The sequence below is a fragment of the Penicillium citrinum genome (assembly GCF_028827155.1).
Source record: "Penicillium citrinum strain IBT 23319 chromosome Unknown utg000005l:1.0-1900146.0:1.0-1900348.0, whole genome shotgun sequence".
NCBI classification, from domain to species: domain Eukaryota; kingdom Fungi; phylum Ascomycota; class Eurotiomycetes; order Eurotiales; family Aspergillaceae; genus Penicillium; species Penicillium citrinum.
Window position 1 is genome coordinate 1,348,126 of NW_026622690.1, and position 12,171 is coordinate 1,360,296.

Below are 12,171 nucleotides of genomic sequence, written 5' to 3' on the forward strand. Positions count from 1 at the left end.
TCATGATTTTCACAATTTCGCTGAAACACGGTATCCTTGTATTTAAACAAAAGAGCCCTTGAAATATGAAGTTATGAGGATCAAATTCTCTCGGCCATACTTCCCAAAGTACCTCTATTCAAAACGATGCCATTGATACTGACAACTCGTCTGTTCCTATTAGTAACTAGTTGCAGTGGTATAACATGAGTTTTGACCTATAGCTCAATTTTATTAGTACACATCCCATCTTCTACTCATGGCATTATTCCCAGGATTCTGATGTGGTAGAAAGAAGGACAGAAAAGAGAGCAACTGGACAGTTTCAAACTAATGCTACGGCGTTGTATTTGAGTAGATCTGGTCTAGATTCTGCACATTTGGTGCCACTTCCTTGGCTAGCATCCATCACCTCATCTCTACTAAAAATTTACAAGTAATATTAGCCCTACTACTATATTACTAGTACTAATCATCACCCCGCAACGGAGTCTTCATACCCGATGCCGCAGTACTTCTCGCAGTATCTACTAAAGGCCCATGCATTGCGCAGGGAGACAATAACCCCTTGGCAATGATTCAGACCGCGCTCTACAAATAATTACCGGATGCTAAGAAGCCACAATGAAGGGGTATTTGATTCTGAGTCATCTTGCGATTGCCCTTAGTATCGCGCAAAAAGCATTTGCACTTGGCTTTGATGAACAACAGCAGCAACCCCTTCGTATAGAAACAGAAAACGAGCAGCCCGTCGCTAAGCCGAACATCATCTTTATCCTCGTTGATGACCAGGATTCACTACTAGACTCGATCTCGTATATGCCAAATCTGAACAAGCACCTGACGCAGCAGGGGACATTCTACCGGAATCACTTTGTCACTACGGCAATTTGCTGTCCATCAAGAGTCAGCCTTTTGACCGGTAGATTGGCTCATAATACAAACGTGACGGACGTTAGTCCGCCATACGGTAATTAGCCAAATAATCAATATTTAACTGCTTTTTGTGTCGTTTTCTGACCATGTATAGGTGGATATCTAAAATTTGTCGAACGTGGATTTAACGAAAACTACCTTCTAGTCTGGCTGCAAAATGCGGGCTACAATACACTTTATACTGGAAAACTGTTCAATTCTCATACAATAGATAACTACAATAAGTCATTCGCGAATGGGTTCAATTCATCTGACTTCTTGTTGGATCCATACACTTTATTCATACTTGAATGCGACATTCCCACGTGATTTCGACTCGCCTGTCAGCTACGAAGGCCAATACACAACGGATATCTTGAAGGAGAAGTCATTGCGGTTTCTAGACTCTGCGATCAGTCATGAAGATCCGTTCTTTCTCACTATTGCTCCTGTAGCTCCACACTCGAATGTCCTTTCAAACGGACCTCTTGTCCCGGGTGCGGATCTAAGCTTCTCGGCTTCCAATATCAGCGGAAAGGCAAAGACATCTTTTCGAGGATGTCAAGATTCCCCGTATGCCGAATTTCAATCCTGACTATGTAAGTTCTATTGAAGGAGAATTGCTAAAAGACTATGCGAGTTAACTTGGAAACCAAAGCCGAGCGGCGTGAATTGGATCAAACGCATGCCTAAACAGAATCAAAGCAACGTGGACTATAATGATCACTTTTATAGACAACGACTTCGGGCACTTCAGCCTGTGGATGAACTTATATCTGAGATAACCGATGTCCTGAATGAAAAGTCAATCCTAGACAATACATACATCATTTACACCTCAGACAATGGTTACCATATCGGGCAGCATCGTCTTCAGGCGGGCAAGGAGTGTGGATTCGAAGAGGATATCCGAGTTACATTTATCATTCGCGGTCCCGGAATACTGCCCAACTACGAAGAAACAGCAGTTACCACTCATATTGATATTGCCCCGACAATTTTTGACATTGCGGGTCTTCCTCTGCGTTCAGACTTCGATGGTACGCCAATACCATTGAAACATGAGCTAAACTCCAGTGATCCCTTGCGACATGAGCACGTTACTGTTGAGTTCTGGGGGAATAGCTATTCCCGAGGGAAAATTTAACACACTTGGTGAGTTGGCCATATTGTTTTCGCAAACTTATAGAATTTCGAGAATTAGGATCTGACGAGCATATTCGCTGATTAAGTCAGGTCCTGACAATCCAGAAATCGTGTTGAACAATACATACAAGTCTGTGCGAGTTCACAGCAGTCAATATGATTTATAGTACTCAGTTTGGTGCTCCAACGAACATCAACTTTACGACCGGAGGGTACACAACCACCTTACACTGCTATTATTTGCAGTGAGCATGGCCCTGTTTGAAAAATCCAGAGGCTGTTTTTCTCTAGAATGATCCATACGAGCTCACTAATCTCTACGTACAATCCGATATTTCAGAAGACTACGGGGAACTGGACGACCGAGAACTACTCGGCGTTTCGTTGGAGAAAGTCGTACATCGTCTAGATGCTCTACTTTTGGTATTGCAGTCTTGCCAGAAACAAAATTGCATTCGCCCTTGGGACGTGCTTCACCCCGAAGGAAAGGTCAACACACTCAAGGATGCGTTGCACGAGAAATATGGTGACTTCTATCAAGTGCAATCGAAGGTCTCCTTCAGCCGTTGCGAATATGGATACATTCCCGATGCCGAGGGACCGCAGACAGGCTTGACTTATCGAGACGGTGTAGAGTGGCATCAATGGGTCTAAAATACGTGTGATTTATTCAACCTCATCAATGAATATACTCCAATTGCTGGTGCTACTTCATTATGTAATATTCCCCCGCTTATCTTAACGTACGGACATTCTGCGGGGCATCGCCCTGTACAATGCGAGTATTGCGAGTAATAGCGAAGATGTGGTTGGTCACATTGAAATCATTTACTCCTCCCCCCCAACTTGCATTTATTTTCTCCATAAATCGGCGATCCAAAAGTTGGCCGATTAGACGTAAACCCTCTTTCAGCGGGGAGAGACAATTCATTCATTACCTAACCTTTAAATGCTCGGCAAACCAACTACGGAACGATATAAGAATCTAAGAATCCGGGAACTCCGAATATCAAGCGGGCAACCCTTGTGAACTGGACGGCTCTGGGAAATCCATTCTCAAAAGGATAGGATCGCATAATGAGTGTCTCCCTCACATCTTTGGTCGCACTGGCCATCGCAGCGATAGTCATTTACAAGGCTATCGTGTATCCTTCATTCATTTCACCATTGGCGAAGATCCCCCATGCACATTGGAGTGTCTCCATCTCTCCATTTTGGATGCTATGGAAGCGATTTCGGATGCAGAACAATCGCACCATACAGGCCGCACATGAGAAACTCGGCCCTATTGTCAGACTCGGGCCATCGGAAATATCAATTAATTGTGTTGAAGGAGGCATCAAGTCTGTGTATACCGGAGGGTTCGAGAAACATGAATGGTATCCACGAGTCTTTGGCTCGCTTGGGTAAGTTTTACTTCTAATGACTGTCAATTCGCGGATCGGATTATTCATTTCATACATAGGACCGTAAGCATGTTCACCATGATTGGCACTAAGCCTCATTCTATACGCAAGAGAATGCTGTCCAACATCTACTCTAAATCCACCTTGCAGACCTCACCTCACTTACGCATTGTCTCGGGTGCAGTTATTTATAATCGCTTATTACCTATTCTGCATGATACAGCCCTGTCAGGGAGACCGATCGATGTACATGATATCAATTCAGGATTAACAATGGACTTCGTTTCATGCTATCTATTCGGCTTGAAGAACGGCACGAATCACCTCCAGGATGACGTATATCGCAGACACTGGCTTCACATGTACATGTGTCGAAAACCATTTGAATTTTATCACCAGGAGGCTCCTCGGTTGATTACCTGGATGAAGTGCGTGGGCTGGCGCCTCATCCCAAGATATTGCGATACTGCCAATGACATGCTCGATGCGTGGGCATTGGATCTTTGTGGAAAAGCAGCTCAGTCGCTGAGCTCGACTGATCCTTCTGTTGAACCAATTGTGTATAAGCAACTGAAGCAAAGCTTGGACAAACAGGCAGCAAAAGAAGGAAATCCTAAGCCAGACCCTACCGTGCAGCAAAACGATATTGCTTGTGAAATGTACGACCAACTGACCGCAGGGTTTGAGACAAGCGCCGTTGGCTTGACCTATCTCCTATGGGAACTTTCCAAGCACCCGGAGACACAGAAAAGGCTTCGTGAGGAATTGTTGACCTTGGAGCCACCAATCAAGTTCCCTAAAACAGCTGAGCTGCCTCCAGCCAAGGAAGTTGATGGACTGCCGTTGCTTGAGGCCATCGTCACCGAGACATTGAGACTCCATGCGCCAATTCCAGGGATCCAGCCACGAGTCACACCGTCACCGTCTTGCTCTCTTGGAGGGTACCATGATATCCCGGCCAATACACGTGTTAATGCCCAAGCATATTCATTGCATCGTAACCCCGTGGTTTTTCCGGATCCCGAATCCTGGATCCCGGAGAGATGGCTGAAAGAGAAGAACACAACTGCTGAGCTCGAAGAGCGCAGACGCTGGTTCTGGGCGTTTGGAAGTGGTGGGCGTATGTGTGTTGGAAGTAATCTTGCATTGCAGGGTAAGTGTTGACAACTATTATGTGGTAAGCATCAGCCCCTAACACCGTTTACTGTAGAAACCAAAATCGTCACAGCAGCAATATACACGAATTTCCGGACCTCAATTGTGAATGACGATGGTATCGAGGCCATTGATGCGTACACGGTCCATCCGCGAGCCGAGAAGCTGATTTTGAAGTTCCATCAAGTCTAAATTATCAACCGCAGTCAAAATGAGGCGAGAGAAAAAATTGGAAATATTGATACAATCAATTCTTTTATGAAGACGATGCCGTTGCCATGGTTGGCGTAGGTGTATACTGTACAAATGTGCCGCAAAGAATCCCCCAAACTCCGAAATGAACAGTTGCAGCCGGAGTATTCCTCATGTAGACTCCATCATCCATCTCATTTATATCTCCGACCGTTGTCCATGCAAAAGGAAATGTAATTTAGCCCAGGACACCGTCCTTCTTCCGTGGGCCGACGACCTTGGGGTACATTCTCATCAAGTGGTAGTTGACGGTGTTCTTCTTCTTCTCTTGGGGTTTCTGTAGGGGAAAGTAACTGATTAGCACCGGAAACATTGAAAATTGGACATATACAAGTAGGCAAAATCATACCGGTGCGTCCATGCACTTGCGGAGTTGCGCCTCGAGGGCAGCGCAACCCTCGGCATTGTATCCTTGGGAAGCCCAGCAGTCTGCGAGCCGGTATTGTCAGTAATTGATCAATCAGCCATGAAGGATATAGAGAGTCTCACTCAGCATGGTCGACATCACGGTCACACATGGGTTCTGCTCATTCTGGTTGGGTCGGCGAACGCGAAGGTGGTTGATGGTGTTCAGGCGAAGCGGGTTCAACCGGGTCGAGATGTTGCCCTTGGGAGCCATAATGAAGTAGACAAGAATCTCAAATAAACCGAGGACCCAATTCTCAAGCGAACAGATGTTGAGGTACCGCAATGGGCTCCGTTGACAGCGATGGAGAGAAGGACGCCTGCGTTGAAGCTGCGACGACAAAATCCCGCGAAGTTTTGGCTCCGCGGAGGTGGCTGACATAATCGACCGACGACTTGCCACTTTCTACCTCGACTCTTCTGCAAACCGACAGATCACCTTTGGTTTTGTTTTTATTCTGTTTGTTTCTTCTCAGAAGGTTGAAGGGTATTTTGTGTAGCTGTTGAATATGAATGGAGCACAGCTCTGGAGCTCTCAGCTTCGTCGGGCGCCCGTTTGCGCCTGGAGAAGCACATGTACAACTCCCGCAGTAAGGCGGTTCACAGCAGCGTGCCCACAGAGACAAGATGCAAAGTCCTCCTCGGTAACAGGAGATGTCGAAAAGGACCAGGCCGATGGTTCCCAAGAAGAGAAACAAGGAGAAAGCGCCATGTCCCGTCGACTATCCCAAATGACCGAGGATGCAATGGTAGAGGGTGGACGGTCAGCGCGCCGCAATATAGAGCACGCAGGGTTCTCGGAAGACCTTAAAAAACAATTGGAAGAAAGGGTCTTGGCTGCGTCATTCAGGAGTGAACATGCTGCCGCTCACTCTATTCTAGACATGCCGGTAAGCACCGGGACTATTGTCTGAGATATTCAGCCCGCAATGACTACTAACCCGCATACGCAAATTATACAGGCCAGCGCAGGCCAAGGTACTCGAGAAACAGCGGCAGCGCAAGCATGGACCGGGACCGAGACCCTTCACGACTCTGCTCTACGCATGTTGGATGATGCTAGCAAGCCAATCCGAACCCCATATAAAATACCTCAGCCCGTCGATCTCAAACCCGCTCCCAAACCAAAACGCACCCCCGGCGAACGTCTTGCCGACGCTAAAGATCGCACATCTACATATACGCTCAGTCAAGCACCAGGGTTCTCAGAAGAAGAGCGTGAGAATTTGCGACGAGAGATGAGAGAGAACTTGACTCCCGGCGCACACTCAATGCCCATTTCCATCCAAGGCCTTTCCTCACTCGCGAATGAGCGAATTGAAGATGCAATTGCACGTGGACAATTCAAAAAGATCAAACGAGGCAAAGGTGTGAATACAGAGACGGATCACAATGCGAACTCAGCTTTTATCGATACGACGGAGTACTTTATGAACAAGATTATTCAGAAACAGGAGATTCCCCCCCTTGGATCGAGAAACAGCAAGAACTTTCATTGGAGATCAGTCGTTTCCGGCAACGTCTTCGTGTAGACTGGCGACGACATGCCGCGAGATTAATTGCAAGCCAGGGCGGGTCCCTAGAAGCGCAGATGAACCGTGCAAAAGGGCATGCAGCGGCAGAAGTCCGTTTGAAAGAGCAAGCAAAGCTAGAGACGTCGCTACGGAAGAGCGGCGAAGAACATGTTGTCTCAGAAATCGATGCGGATGGTCGCATTGTGTCGACATCAGTACCCACAGAACTTGACAGTAACCACGATAAAAGCAGCGAATCTGCGACAAATATCCCCCATCTACCTCCTTTGAGGGATCACACCTACCTCAGCAACGAGCGTTCGTACCATGAGCTCGCTGTGAAACACATTAATACTATCGCCCGCTCCTATAATTTACAGGCACCCCGTTCAGCACAGAAACCATATATCAACCTTGATCGTGAGTTAAATGCCTGTTTTGCTGAGGTTGCGCCACAGCTGGCCGATGAGATTCGTCGTCGAGCCACAGAGCGAGCACGAAGCCCTTTAAGTACTGGCGGATCATCATCGAGTATGTTTGGCTCACTTGGGACCGCACAAACGACTCGTGTCTACGACGAGGACAAAGACAAAGCGTATGGTTTAAAGGAGATGTGGCGAGATTTGTTCTCGAAGGAACAGAAATGACCTTGGCATTATGATAAGTTTCATGTATATTTTGTTCTCGTTGGACCTGATTGGGACATAGGACTATTGCCAGTCTCTAAGGCTGAGTGTACTATAGAACTTCCTACCTAGAAGGAAAAGATTGAATCCATTATGGATGACTCCACTCGAATCCTTCTGCGGTCTTCCTATCATCATGATCAGCTTCGGATCTCTTAGGCCACTTGCTTTATCCTCAAGATAGATGAGAATACTCCAGGTTGAATAAGATATATTTTTTTCATGGTCATTGGAGTATCAAATAATTCATGATGCGTAAAAAGCGAAAGTACAATTCCAAGCTTCCAAAATCAAGCTCCCTAAACGACCCATGTTTGTTTCCTGTCAGCCTTCCGCAATACGTAGCGAACATGAGATAACACCATGACGAGACACGAGCCGAAACCCAAGATGAAGAGAAGGATACACCATTTAAAACTCAACCCAAAAAGTGTCCAATTTATCCCGAAGAACCGGTACATATTTTCGTCTGTTGACTTTGTAATACTTGCTGTATGCTCCAAAGTCTCGAGGTCTCTTTTCAATGGGATTATGAACTGATGCCAGGGGATCTTCGGCCAGTCATGTGGAGGCCAACTTGCTTGCCCCATGTCAGAATCACCGAATGGTAAGCGAGATACCAGCTCGAACTTGTCAATCCATATTTCGTTCACTGCGTTCCCAGGAGCGTAGAAATCAGGAGTTTTGACGCCGTGGATGGAGGATACGTTCCCCATGGGGTTCGAGTAGATGTGGATGAATGTAACTGGTGACTGCTGTTGAAGTAGAATAAAGTTATAGAGGATAAATTTCGCTAAGGAAATCAAGGGGTTGCGGAAGGATGAAACTAATAGATGTGGTTGGAGTAGAATGAACTGATGGAGAGAGAAGAAGACATGATGCAGCAAGGCGGAAGAGAAAGACCGAAAGAGACAAGAAAAGAAAGAAAGAGGAAGGAGCTGCACAGGATTCTATTATTGAGAGGGAAGTTGCGATGGATTAAAATCTAACAAAGTAAACAGATTGCCATTTCGGGATATGAGGTTATTCACAACGGCAGGCACGATGCAGCCCACCTTCCCTCTGAATCTCAAGTCAAGTCACGTTTATTCTGACTCATCCTCAATTTTCTTCCTGATTTCTTTTCAAATATTCACGATGCATTGCTAACTACATATGAATGAATTCTCCCGCTGTCCACACTTAAACTTGTTGAACTACTGCAAGTGGCCCATGCCCTATCTGCCAAGCTCCGTGATTGTGACGGACGATCTGCGGCCGCTGACTGGTTCCCCACGAGTGACGATCGTGCAGGAGGGCGCGTATTTACAGCCAACGACAGGCTCAAGTCATTGCCTTTTCACCTGCAACTCCAACACTGGCTTCACCTCGTCACACCCGATGGTTCATGTTTTATACCAGACCCCTCCCTCATGCCGCCTCGTCACTTTCCGAAGCATAATGCGCCCATTTTCTCCCCAGAGATTCGTGCTTCGCCATGCCGATCAACCTAAGTGACTGCATTTGCTCATAAATTCGATCCCTCACTCCCCGCTGTTCCTTTAAAACTTGAGTCACGTTCAGGGTTCCGGAAATGCCTCCCCTGTTTGCTACTCGGTCTCCTATCTTTTCCTTTTTGTTTGTCTATATCCCTACAGTCTTTGGACATAGTGAGTCGGCGACGAAACGCTCTGGCGATATCAATGATCGCCCGCCACTAGACAGAGCACTCCTTGGGATTCAGATTGGCTGTATATGTGCTGCGTACGTGATATTTGTCGCTGTTCTCCTCGCCTTACTCCTCCTGGTTGGACGTCGACTTCGCCGGACTGTCCAGTCATCAAACTACTCTCTGCAGATGCAGATGCTGAAGCCAGTGAAAACGACTATCAGCTTGGATCCTAGTCCAGTATCTCCAGCCTCACACAATTTGCCCAGTCCTACATATTGTCATCAGTTCACTTCTTCCTGGGGAAGTATTCAGCGCGGAAATCGACCTTCACAAACGTCTGTGAACGACAGCATGGTGACCATCGATGAATCCGTGGTCGCTACAGACCGTCAAAGGGCCCAGGACCAAATGGAGATGCTATATGCGGCGGTACTGGAACACGATGCCCAAAAGGCTTCGGGTATCGACGTCTCCGTTCGAGATCGAGATTCCCAGAGCCAATCTCCAGATAGCCAATACACCAACCCTTTTACTGATCGATATGCCACATACAACTCGGAGCAACCTCCCCCGCCACCGCTCAAGTCTCCTAAGTCACCTCGATTCTCCAATGGCTCTCGCCTGTCCAAGCTTTTCAGCTCAAATTCCCGATCGAACCCCGACGAGGGAAAGCTCAAATCCCCAAAACTTCCTCTCCGCAAGCTGGGAATATCATCCCCTCTCGCCTCTCCTGACCCTCGGACACCTCAAACATATTCTCACGAGGCACCACCTTTGTCACCGCGGTTTTACAACCCCGGCCCGCCTCCAGCGGCGCCTCGACCACCACCTGCCTCGGCAATCGGGCATGGCATGCCTTCTTCAGGACGTGCTCGACCACCAGCCCCATTGAATCTAGCCACTGCATCACCTCAAGCGCAGTTTTCGCAGAATTCGCTTCCCTTCCGTGAAGCCTACCCCCTTCAGAGCGCCCCAGCAACCAAGACGACAATCTTGGAGCGTCCAACTAAGAATCGCAATGGGCCTATTACAGGAGTTCCCACCCCCTATAGTGCTTATATGCCATTTACCCCGGTGACCCCATTTACACCCGGGCGAACTGTTACAAAGCGACAGCGCAGACGCGAGGAGAAAGAAAATGGTCTTCGTGTATTGAACGAAGATGACTTGGTCAAGGACGAACAGGACATGTGGTAGCAGTGGTAAAACAAGGATTTCATGTACTGAAATGGATCGTTAATTTTTTTTCCCCAACTGGACTTTAAGGATTGGCGGAAATGTGATGGGAGTTTGATCTGGACACGCCCTGGTGGCGATGAATAATTATAAAGGAAGTTCACTATGCAACCTCGGATATCAATATCTTCACGTTAGCTGGCTTGTAATCATTCATTCATAATTGATATCATTTCAAATTCTGCTTTCTTTCTCTTTATTCAAGTCTATGTTGATTGACCTGTAAAATTTTGCTGTCCACATATACTCATATCTATAGGGCTATTTGTTCATGGTCTTCAAGTGCTTAGTACCTTGAATAATAGCATCGGCGTAATCTGCACGACTTCCTGCTCTCTCAAGAGCCAGAAGTGCCTGGATAGTACATCCTCGTGGAGACGAAATACTTTCTCTTAAAGCTGCAGGATGAATCCCAGATTCGAGAGCAGCCGACAGACCTCGTAGACCTTGCAACGTGAGCTCCATCGCATCAGGCCGTTTAAGTCCCTCCGCCACGCACCCATCAAGAATCCCTTCAATTGGAACCGTCATAGCTGCCAATGCAGCACCGACCAGAACAGACCCTAGATCCATTTGACTCGCAGGCAAATACTTGATTGCACCGACTTGGGTGAACATCCAATCCACGATCTCGGTCATTTCCTTAGAGAGTGGAGATTCAGGAGTCTCGATAATAGTCATAGACTCGCCAAATTGTGCGCCCATATTCGGAATGACCTTGACTATTACCGGGTCTTCAAAGGAGCCATCGGTACTTTCACGAATCATTCGTGTGAGGTCTTGAGGCGTTTGACCTGCTAACAAGCTAATCACCAATTTCCCAGTCAGCGCTTCACGAACGCCCTTTGTGCCAAGGACGTCTTCGGCCATGAAAGGTTTGAAGCCGAGTACAACAACATCTGCTCGTTTCATAATTTCTAAAGGAACATCTTGTGAAGATGTGACCTCAACATGGGCTTGTTGTTCTGTGGGTAGTGAGGCCTTCAAGCGCTCAGCAGATGGAGCAGTCTTTGTACAAGCGATGAATCGAGATACTGGGCGTCTAATTGACTCTCCAGAAGCTGTGGGTGCTTTGGAAAATGCAGCCTTCAGAACGCCATGGAGAATGGCGCCTCCCATGTTGCCTGTTCAATTTGTGAGTCAAAAGGGAGTGGCAGGCGGGGTTCGATTTACCTACCGCATCCAATGAATGCGACTGTCTGCTCTGGTGAACTCATTCTGTAAATGACACTGGTATTTCAATTATGCGTTCTTTGATTGTGTTATAGTTATACGAGGCGATGATACCGAGATTGAGGGGGGGTTGAGGTTGAGTTTGTCACTGCGAGTGTTTTATGCTCGTCGGATGGGCCATCCGACTCGGAGAGCTTCCCCGAGACTGATAACGCCGAGTGAGGATGCTTAAGTTAGGTAAAAATGGGCTTATATTCAAGTATGTGAACTTCAATTACTTCAATGCTTTTTACAATTATGCTATTATATTCATATTACTGTCTATTATCTGCAGCAAGATCATAAAAAAGCTTGAACCACCTCGGCATTCACGCCGATCTCACTTCGGCTTTTTTCCGCACGGCGTCAAAACCCTGGAATATCAACTAATATCAGCCGATTAGAAAGGCTTTAGTCAATTATATTGAGATGAACTAGTTTGCATATAGATGGATCAGAAGCTACGCAAGATACCTTCCCTCCTTATACAGGAAGGTCGACACACTATAGTTCTGAGTAGCATAATTCTATGGCAGAATGTTCCATCCAGTACCTCATACTCCACTTTCTCCATTCAACCTCTCACCATCCATTGAATCTTATGACAGTAAATG

The 12,171-nt window shown here is 46.8% G+C and overlaps 6 protein-coding genes across 6 annotated transcripts; 4 read left to right on the plus strand and 2 right to left on the minus strand.

Moving 5' to 3' along the window:
• Positions 1 to 603: 603 nt before the first annotated feature.
• Positions 604 to 2,694, plus strand: N7469_006337 (sulfatase family protein; the record flags this gene model as incomplete). The annotated part of the gene is made up of 5 exons (XM_056645255.1): positions 604 to 949; positions 1,010 to 1,154; positions 1,243 to 1,467; positions 1,630 to 1,934; positions 2,381 to 2,694. The coding sequence occupies 5 exons, from the start codon at positions 604 to 606 to the stop codon at positions 2,692 to 2,694; spliced, it is 1,335 nt and encodes a 444-aa protein (XP_056500493.1).
• A 423-nt stretch (positions 2,695 to 3,117) lies between these two features.
• On the plus strand, positions 3,118 to 4,793 carry N7469_006338 (cytochrome P450; the record flags this gene model as incomplete). Its single annotated transcript, XM_056645256.1, has 3 exons — positions 3,118 to 3,446; positions 3,506 to 4,599; positions 4,657 to 4,793. The coding sequence occupies 3 exons, from the start codon at positions 3,118 to 3,120 to the stop codon at positions 4,791 to 4,793; spliced, it is 1,560 nt and encodes a 519-aa protein (XP_056500494.1).
• Positions 4,794 to 5,031: 238 nt separating this feature from the next.
• N7469_006339 (mitochondrial 37S ribosomal protein mS37) lies at positions 5,032 to 5,472 on the minus strand (the record flags this gene model as incomplete). The annotated part of the gene is made up of 3 exons (XM_056645257.1): positions 5,032 to 5,130; positions 5,203 to 5,282; positions 5,343 to 5,472. The coding sequence occupies 3 exons, from the start codon at positions 5,470 to 5,472 to the stop codon at positions 5,032 to 5,034; spliced, it is 309 nt and encodes a 102-aa protein (XP_056500495.1).
• Positions 5,473 to 5,767: 295 nt separating this feature from the next.
• On the plus strand, positions 5,768 to 7,419 carry N7469_006340 (uncharacterized protein; the record flags this gene model as incomplete). Its single annotated transcript, XM_056645258.1, has 3 exons — positions 5,768 to 6,148; positions 6,221 to 6,626; positions 6,707 to 7,419. The coding sequence occupies 3 exons, from the start codon at positions 5,768 to 5,770 to the stop codon at positions 7,417 to 7,419; spliced, it is 1,500 nt and encodes a 499-aa protein (XP_056500496.1).
• Positions 7,420 to 9,031: 1,612 nt separating this feature from the next.
• On the plus strand, positions 9,032 to 10,306 carry N7469_006341 (uncharacterized protein; the record flags this gene model as incomplete). Its single annotated transcript, XM_056645259.1, has 1 exon — positions 9,032 to 10,306. One exon carries the CDS (start codon positions 9,032 to 9,034, stop codon positions 10,304 to 10,306), a length of 1,275 nt encoding a protein of 424 aa, XP_056500497.1.
• Positions 10,307 to 10,606: 300 nt separating this feature from the next.
• N7469_006342 (pyrroline-5-carboxylate reductase) lies at positions 10,607 to 11,464 on the minus strand (the record flags this gene model as incomplete). Its single annotated transcript, XM_056645260.1, has 1 exon — positions 10,607 to 11,464. The coding sequence occupies one exon, from the start codon at positions 11,462 to 11,464 to the stop codon at positions 10,607 to 10,609; it is 858 nt and encodes a 285-aa protein (XP_056500498.1).
• Between the last annotated feature and the right edge of the window lie 707 nt (positions 11,465 to 12,171).